General features: G+C 41.4%; 1 protein-coding gene across 3 annotated transcripts; it reads left to right on the plus strand.

Annotated features, from left to right (window-relative positions):
- The first annotated feature begins 621 nt into the window (after window positions 1-621).
- Window positions 622-8,723, plus strand: taf15 (TAF15 RNA polymerase II, TATA box binding protein (TBP)-associated factor). 3 transcript variants are annotated; one of them, XM_039654853.2, is made up of 16 exons: window positions 622-744; window positions 1,201-1,234; window positions 1,490-1,532; window positions 1,634-1,706; window positions 1,785-1,893; window positions 2,337-2,464; window positions 3,308-3,452; window positions 4,735-4,769; window positions 5,286-5,318; window positions 5,470-5,579; window positions 6,012-6,141; window positions 6,228-6,335; window positions 6,868-6,943; window positions 7,019-7,107; window positions 8,016-8,145; window positions 8,229-8,723. In XM_039654853.2, the coding sequence occupies exons 1-16, from the start codon at window positions 735-737 to the stop codon at window positions 8,266-8,268; spliced, it is 1,293 nt and encodes a 430-aa protein (XP_039510787.1). In that variant the 5' UTR covers window positions 622-734; the 3' UTR covers window positions 8,269-8,723. The 3 variants fall into 3 exon arrangements, with proteins under 3 accessions (XP_039510787.1, XP_039510789.1, XP_039510788.1); XM_039654855.2 differs by having other exon boundaries at window positions 2,337-2,440; XM_039654854.2 differs by having other exon boundaries at window positions 1,637-1,706.
- Window positions 8,724-8,832: the final 109 nt, after the last annotated feature.

Consider the following 8,832-nt stretch of genomic DNA (forward strand, 5'->3'; position numbering starts at 1 on the left):
TCTAGGCTATATCTCTAAATCTCTAGATACAGATCTTGTGTCTCACAGGTGGAGATCGGCATTAAACGAGCAAGTTCCAGCGCGTGACCTCAGAGTCCGTCGCTAGGGAAACAAGGACGCTGCAATCATGCACAAATGAACATTTCTGCTATTTTTTGTTTTGTTTACATTTTCTGTTAGTATTGTCTCTTTACACTGTAAAGTCATTATTTATCCCATTATGTGTAGGTACAAATTACCTAGAGATTTTGCGAGACAAAATCACGTTACTTTTAAAAATGGGACGAGGGTGGCAAGCTTAGGCTTTTTAGCTTTATGAAAACAGATAAAATTATTAACATGAATTCTAATGAAGTAAGTACGATCATACCATGACGTCACACAACCCTGTTGGAAATCACGTGAAAGAAAAGGCGCAAAGTTGATACCACTTTTCAACAAACAGGGGCCTTTATCTAAATACATATTGACAAAATATATGTTATAACGTAGTTTTTTACTTTATATATTAGCAGTTTCGCAATAAATTGTGCTTAAATATATTTGCTGCAGTATTTCTTATGTTATATGTGCCAAATAAATGGATTAATCCACACGTCCCCCGCTAAGTAGAAGGTACTATCCGGTCTCGGGTCAAAGTTCATAAGAGCTGCAGTGCGCGTTTCTCTCGTGCCGGGTTTTTAATTTCTTATTTTTGGAATAGGTGGTCAGTTCATTTTATTTCCTCCAGAAAGATGGCCTCAGGTAACATTTTTTTTTTGAATATATAAATAGTCTAAAGTAGCTCGTACAATACAGTAATTGTTCTTTATTCGTTGCTGTTCTATGTTGTGAGACATAAAGGATAATTAGCGCCTCACGCTTAGCATTAGCGGCTAAATGGCCTACGCGGGATTTGCCATTGTTTAAACGTAAAACAGCATTGGCGACAAACTATACGACTCTTTGAATAAACAGTTACATTTTCAATTATACACAACAAATCGGCTGATGGGTAAATGTGAGACTTTAGATGGCCGTTTAGCCTTCATGCTCATGGTGCGGCGTGGTGTGATTGTTAGCCTAGCATTTTACCGATGATTACAGACGCGGCCATTTAAGCCTTCAGTTGACGTTTGAATGAAACTCATTTAAAGCCTTTTCGATGCAGTGCTGTTTACACTTCATATTTTCTGCCTAATTGTGTATTTCTGTTCGTAGATTCAGGCTACGGTCAGCCTGGCGCTCAACAAAGGTAAGCGATATTTAACGTTACCACAAACACACACCGGGCGTTAACTTTATTATTTCATATACTTATAAGTATGCTAGAACTTATTACTAATAATTCACGGTAGTCTAAATATGAAAATGTGCCGTAAATGGTCAGATCTTAGTGTTTCGTAAGATTGTCCCAGATATACTCTCTTCACTAGTGACTCGATCACACTCTCCCAATTTGTTGTTCGTATCAGTATGGGTAATTTTTGTTTCTACTTTTTTTGTACAGTTACGGATCTTATGGTGGATCCCAAGGCTTTCAAAGTGGACAGGTAATGCTTGATCAAATGATGTAGTTGATCATAAAATCTAGGTAATATGCATCTTCAAAGTGTTGTAGCTTTTACTGATTTTATTTTTTGTATTTTTCCAGCAGGCGTATGGTCAGGGGAACGGAAGTGGCTCTTACGGTGGACAGAACTTCAGTGGTTACGGACAGGCTGGTGGTGTGTGACCTATACAGGGATTTGAATGAGCCGCTCCGTTAAAGATGGCTGGTGTGTAACGGTCTTGTTTCCCCACAGGAGAGAGTTACGGCCAGTCGTCTCAGGGATACTCCTCTGCCGGCTACAGTCAGCCTCAGCCGGGCATGGACAGCTACGGTCAACAGGCTTCATCTGAAGCCTCTACGGGGTGAGAGATCTGGCTGCTCCATTACTCACACACCTCATATCTCTCAAGCCTTAAGTTGGCTTTGCTCATGACATGCAAGTATGCTTATGAATTTCAGAAAATACCTTATCACGGTCCTCGTTTGCCAAGTGTGATTCTGTAGGGGTTTTTCTGCTTCTGTTTGGCACTTTAGAAACCATGTTCTAGGAGGCACTACATAGTGGCTTAAATTGCATATATAAAGGTTTACACTTGGTACAATTTTGATCCTCCCCTAAAGCCAAGTTAGTGCTACATAAAGTGATTTATTTTATTAATTTAAATGAGTCAAATGGGCTTCTTAAAACAACTAACCTTTAACGTTTTAGATTTAGTAGCCTTTTTTCACTGTTAAGGGTCCTCATGCACTGGGAAATCCCATGTTTTTACCTGCACCACCGTGTAAACTCTTTATCTCACTGCAGGTATGGTGACAAGTCGTATGGGCAGCCTCGGTCTTTCGGCCAGTCGGCGGGTGGCGGCGGAGGGGCGTACGGACAGTCCAGCGCCTCCTACGGGAGCTCTCAAGGTGGTTATGTGCGCCGTAATGATGGTAATTGTTTTGTGATGTACAATGTGTCTTGGACTTCCAGTCTGGCCTACAAATGAGGAAAAAACATTGTTATTATATATTGCGTCAGTGAGTTGTGCAGCATAACTTTTTTTTATGCTGGTCCCACAGATAAAGGCTTGGACTAAGCCAAGCCTTGAAAGTTAGCATCCAGTTTAAAAAATGAAAAATTGTGCCTTTTAGTCTAATTTTGTGAGCAGTGTCTTGGGGCGTTTTTAGACCTGTAGATCGTTTGCTTTGATCTGAAATGGGGACTAAATTTGCTACAAAAATTATTATTATTTTATTTATTTTTTTGTCTTTCTTCTCTGGTTTGAAACCGAGCGTTCCAAAATGTGTTCACGTTAGTCACATGTGAGTAAAACAGTCATTTTAGTGGTCAGATTCTGCTTATCCATTAAGCTGAATATCTGTAGATGTCGAGATTCACAAGCACTTAAACGAATGTTGCCATCCTTCCCGCTCGTTCTGATCAATTATATACATTTAAAATCGTGTTTTATATTAGAGTGGGAGTCAAGGCAATGCGTGAGAAGAGCAGTTCCAATGTTTTAAGAGGTTATGTGCTCACGGACGAGTCAGACGCTGCAGTTTTTATGAATTGATACCGCTTGCCTCGTTGGTTTGGATTCCTTCCTCATCCTTAACCGATCTGTTTCAGTCGGCCGAGATCGTTAAGACTATCTCGGAGCAGTTGTTTAGGTGTGTATTCGAGCAATTGCCATCTTCATGTATGCCTAACCACACTGAGGGAGAAAACGGTCAGGTGCCGAATCAAAGCCAGGTCTGACGGCGCCCTTAAACACCCTCCCTCCCTCCACCCAGGTGAGGCGCGCCGGTATGGCGATGACGGAGGCTCAGACAGGACTGAGGGCTACCGGGGCAGAGGTCGTGGGGGGTTCGACCGGGGTGGCTATGACCGCGGAGGCTTCGACAGAGGTGGCCGAGGAGGCCCACCCTCCGGTATGGGGTAAGTGTGCCCACCCCAGAAGGTATTACTGCACTCGGAGGAAAAACATGCTATTAGACCTGAAAGCTGTTGATTAAGATTGTAATTTTAACTTATTTTTGTAAATGTACCCATGGATGACTAATTTGGTGAGAATTAAGTTGTTCTACAAAAGGTGCTTCTGCTGTACTTTATTATTTGAAGTGGTTGTACTCCTAATGGATGACACCATCTTTTTGTTTCTCTGAAGTGACACTCCACCCTATATAATGTCAACTAGTTGTTGGATGCTTTATTATAAATAGCTTATAGGCTACAGTAGCCAGGTTTCTCCACGTGTAGTGCATAAAAAACGCATCACATTCACATACAGGACATGTTATAGCTCAAAACACACAAAATGATATGCATAACTGGCACATCTATGGATATTTGCCCTCAAGGTTTCATCTGCTCTTGAATTGGCGAGATCTTAAAAGTCTGACTTTTGTTGGACCGAGCGAGAATTTAAATCGAGCTAACTGAAGCTCAGCCCTTCCTCTTAGACTTTTTCAAGGCCAGATTGATTGGTTGGTTTCCTGTTAGTTAAATGCTAATACTGGAAGAGAAAAAGAGGCCAAAAAAAAAAACAACAACCTGTTGTTGCCTATTGTTATCTACTGAAGCTGATTGGATGATTGGGAACCTGGTCGGACTCCAGTTAATGTAATTCTCACTTCTCCTGGTTTTTTTTTCTTCCCTTTGGGAGGGTTTTCACATTGGAAAGTTCACAGCTACAAGGAACAGTTTTCAGTCACTCCACATGAATCGCTGTCTGTACGGTGTTTGTTTCTTTGTGTTAACTGGTCTACATTTTATACTACAGGTATCAAAGTGAGTGAAATTAAAGTTGGACCACAGCCATTGGAGCTCATAAGCACTCATAATGGAAGCCAATGTGTGCTCGTCTACACAACAGTTAGACGCTCTAATCTAGTCTTGTTTCTTGAACATATGAAAGAGGGAGCAGGGAGGTTGTCCTCCGTGCTCTGCTCTGGTTTTAGCTACATCTCCGTCTCAATTCAGAGCGCATCAAATCTTGAAGTTGATCCAAAACCATATTCTAATTTGAAAGAGGCTTGCCTTTTGGTTTCAATTTGAAATGTTTCATGTACGTTTGGCCCATCATCCTTAACCAAACTGTCAATGGGAGCCGTTTCCTCCTCAGTAGTAAACCATGGCATGAATACTGATAAAGAGGGAGCCTTGCGCTCCCAGGTTTCAACAAAGGAAAGCCATCATATCTTCAATTTTTCCTCTGCAGTGGTGGTGACCGTGGTGGCTACAAAAATTACGGTGGTAAGTGATGAGCATCAGAACTGTCTCAGTGGGGGAAAGAAATAAGAAATGCAGAAAGATTAGCTGGCAAATGAACTCTTGAGACACCTTATGTCAACCCAAAGGAACATCATTATTGCTGTCCTCTCTGGTAGTACTCTTGTGGGATAAAGTCTAACAACTACCCAGCTTTACTCTTGTAGAATGGTATCTTTGCATGAGGAAATTGAGTTAAATGTCCGTCTTCTGGACGCCACCTGCACATGGTGAAGCAGCAACATGATTTAGATCAATACTTGGATTTATTTTTGCTAGACACACAGAAAAAAATTGTCCTGGTCTACAAAGGTCTTGGAAAAATGGTGCAGCAATTTTGGACACTGGTGCATAGCTTAAACTGTCACTGTAAAGGTCAAATCTACATAGCAAAGCAGTTTGGTTTTATTTCCTTTTATTCATAGACTTTGCATTGAAATAAGGGTTCATGACATAAGTTCTCAAAGGTGTGTTTCTCTTTCGTGTCTTGTTGTTTTTCAGGACCCAGAGACTATGGGCAAAAGGATGATGGAGGTAAGCTCGCTCATGAGAGCATTTCACCCTAACTTCAGAAGTGAGCGAGAGAACGTAGTGGTTTCATTTAAGTTGGCATGAAGGTAGTGGAAGTTACCCTGGTGTGTAACTATGCTGAACTGGTCTCATAAATGTATGCTCTCCATTACAGACGGCGATCAGGATAACTCGGACAATAATACCATCTTTGTCCAAGGTCTTGGAGAAGAGGTCACCACTCAGGAAGTGGGAGACTTCTTCAAGCAGATCGGGATCATAAAGGCAAGTTCCCTCCGCTGAAGGTCATGCAGGGCCTGTGATGTCGGCTTACCTTCCCTAAAGGGTCTAATTTTTAGTGTTTAATTTCTTGACTTTTAAATGAATTTTAGTTGAAGTCATAACTTGGAGCGTAGAGGACAAGAGCCCTCGAGTTTTGAGGGATTAAATTTGAATGGTTTAATCAAGCATGTCTAATCAATTGAATTCAGAACTGTAATAGCTTCATTTTTATTATGAAATGTCTTTGATTTAATGTCAATAGTAATAAGTCTAAAGAATGAATTAAATAATTAAAAATGTAATTGCCAACGAAGTGCAGCAGAACACGATTTGTTCATTTTACACTTGCCTTACACTGTATGCATGTCAAGTTCAAGCTGATTTATTCATCCATGATGAACACTGATTTACAGTTGCTTAATCTACTCTTAACAGCTCAATAAGAAGACTGGCCTCCCCATGATCAATCTGTACACTGATAAAGCCACTGGACGACTGAAGGGTGAAGCCACAGTCTCCTTTGACGACCCCCCCTCAGCCAAAGCTGCCATTGATTGGTTTGATGGTAAAAGAAACGTCCATGCTGTCTCTTTGACTCTGATAGCCCCCAAATCCCTTCTCACAATGCTGTTTTGTTTTCCTGGAAAACAGGAAAGGAGTTTAAGGGAAGACCCATCAAGGTGTCGTTTGCGACGAGAAGGGCAGAGTTCACCCAGAGAGGTGGCGGCCGAGGAGGAGGCGGAGGTGGCGGCCGCGGTGGTGAGTGCTGGACATCTGCACCATTCATCCCTCACCAGTTTGAGCTTGTAGACCCGTTTATGCTGATTATTAGGGGTTTAACGAGACCCTCATATCACTATACTGAACTCGCGATACGATATAGCAATACTCCATCAAAATGCTATATTTGGTGTTGCATATTTGTGTGTGTAAATGATTGGCCTTGGACATGGTGTTGACCCAAAGCATGGGACAATAGAGACACCAGAGTAACAATATTCATGATTCTGAAGCTGAAAACACAAATTATTGTCGCTGACAAGATGCATTTAAAATTATGTAGGACTCTTTACTGGTTACATCAGACATTTTGGCATAATCGGGACACAAATATTCCCCCATTGCATTAGTTTTATATTATATTCAACGTTATATGCTTGTTTAATGTAGTACTGACACAAACTCTGTAAAGAAATTCCTGCACAGTAGTTTAAACTAAACGCAATATACATTGTTTTTTTTTTTTTGTATTATAAAACGCCCCCACTAATATTATGTTCTTTGTGCACAGGTTTCCGAGGCAGAGGTGGCTTTGGTGGCGGTCCCTCGTTTGATGTCCGGGGAGGAGACTGGCCTTGTCCCAACAGGTCTGCTCCATGTAGTCATTTGTGTATTTGTGTTTATGTAGTCAGATGGTGTTCATTATAAACCTCCCCTTGCAGCTCTTGTGGAAACATGAACTTTGCCAGAAGATACGAATGCAACAAGTGTGGCACTCCTAAACCTGACGGTGGCGATAGTTATGGAGGTGGTAAGTTTAATACATGCACAATACACCCATATGTTTTACAGTCTGTGACGTCACCACCAGAATAACGGAAAGCGTGCAGCGAGGCGGGTTAACCGAGTTGACTCACAACAGACAGCAGAAAACGGCTAGTAGTGATGTCAGCAGTTATCCACTTGTCACTCAAGAGGCCATGCCCTCAATTATGCAGAACTTTAACGCTTAATATAGTTTAAACTAGGGCTGTGCAAAAATTAATTGCGATTAATCGCATCCAAAATAAAAGTCTGTGTTTACATGATATATTTGTGTGTGCTGTATATAATTATTTTGTATATATAAATACCTATGCATGCATTTATATATTTAAGAATTATTTGCGCTTAAATTCTGTGTGTATACATCCATATTCATATATAAAATATTTATCTAATATAGATTAACACATTTTCTTAAACATACACATGCATGTATGTGTATTTATATATACAAAATAATTCTACACACACCTATATTATGTAAACAAACTTTTATTTTGGATGCGATTAATCGCAATTAATTTTTGCACAGCCCTAGTTTAAACGGATAGTTAAAATGTTCATCCCCCTCAGTCGTCATGAAGGGCATAATTAGCTTTATAGACCAAAACCACTTTCTGTACCAGGCTGTAAACATGTTTTTTTTTCCTGCTTTAAAGTTCATTTTAACATGGGGCTCTATGGGATTGATGTTGTCTCTAGTGGCCAGTCGATGAACTGCAGGTTAAGCCACCGTGTCGGTTTCAAGAGTTGGGAAGGTTTTCGCTTGGTTTAAGACCAATAACATTTGACCAATGGAGGATGCGATTAGCCCCACCTCTTCTGAAATGGCTTGTGAATGGCGAGCAGTAGTGATCCACAATGTTTGTTCATGCTGCCGCCCACTCTTCCCAGATCGCGGAGGCCGGGGCGGGTACGGAGGTGACCGCGGGGACCGTGGCGGGTTCAGAGGTGGCCGAGGCGGGGGTTTCCGGGGTGGAGACCGCGGAGGCTACGGCGGAGGCGGATACAAAGCTGGCGGAAGGTACGGAGATGCCCTCAGTGCTACAGTCATTCGTGACCCAGCATGCATCATTTGTTTAACGTATGTTTTCCTCTCTCTTAAAGGGGAGACCACAGAGAAGAGAGACGCGGCCGGCCATACTGAAGACTCTGCGGGTCCCAGACCATTGTTTATTGGGGTGTGGGGGGGGGGTTAGGGGAGAGGTTTGTGTCCACATACCTTTCTGTTGCATGAGCGTCCTGCATATACTGTTTGAGCAGTTTCCCATAAATGTTGAATCTGGAGGAGGCCGAGTGAAGGGAACGAGATGAGTTTGTTCTCTGATCCGCCGCTTTTCTAAACCTTCAGTCCTGTAAGGAAATGGCACAACTGGCCACAGATCAGCTTTAAAGGATGATTTTGCTCTAGGTGAAGGGGGTGGGGCCAAATGTTATTTTTGTTACTTTTAATTTCCTGAATTGTTGAATCTGGCATTTAGTGTGTGATTTGTGAAATGCTTATTGTTTTGTAAAAATCAATCAACACAACCCTTTTACTTGTTTCGTTTTTTTTTTTTTTTTTCATTTTGCAAAAAATATTAAACACCCTTTTGATCTTAATGCTTGATCTCGTTTTTGTGTTTTATATCTCCCTGATAGCAGTGGTCAAAATGGCCAGTGAAATCAGAATGGGGTGAAATACATTGTATGGTAAACATAAATCGTTACG

Source organism: Pimephales promelas, chromosome 16 (assembly GCF_988280905.1).
Source record: "Pimephales promelas chromosome 16, fPimPro1.hap1.1, whole genome shotgun sequence".
NCBI lineage: Eukaryota > Metazoa > Chordata > Actinopteri > Cypriniformes > Leuciscidae > Pimephales > Pimephales promelas.

What these genes read in the sequence shown, in the direction of transcription:
- taf15 (XM_039654853.2), top strand. An exon ending in TCATCTGAAGCCTCTACGGG is followed by an intron (nt 1,894 to 2,336) that starts GTGAGAGATCTG and finishes ATCTCACTGCAG; the next exon opens with GTATGGTGACAAGTCGTATG. An exon ending in TGCCATTGATTGGTTTGATG is followed by an intron (nt 6,142 to 6,227) that starts GTAAAAGAAACG and finishes CCTGGAAAACAG; the next exon opens with GAAAGGAGTTTAAGGGAAGA.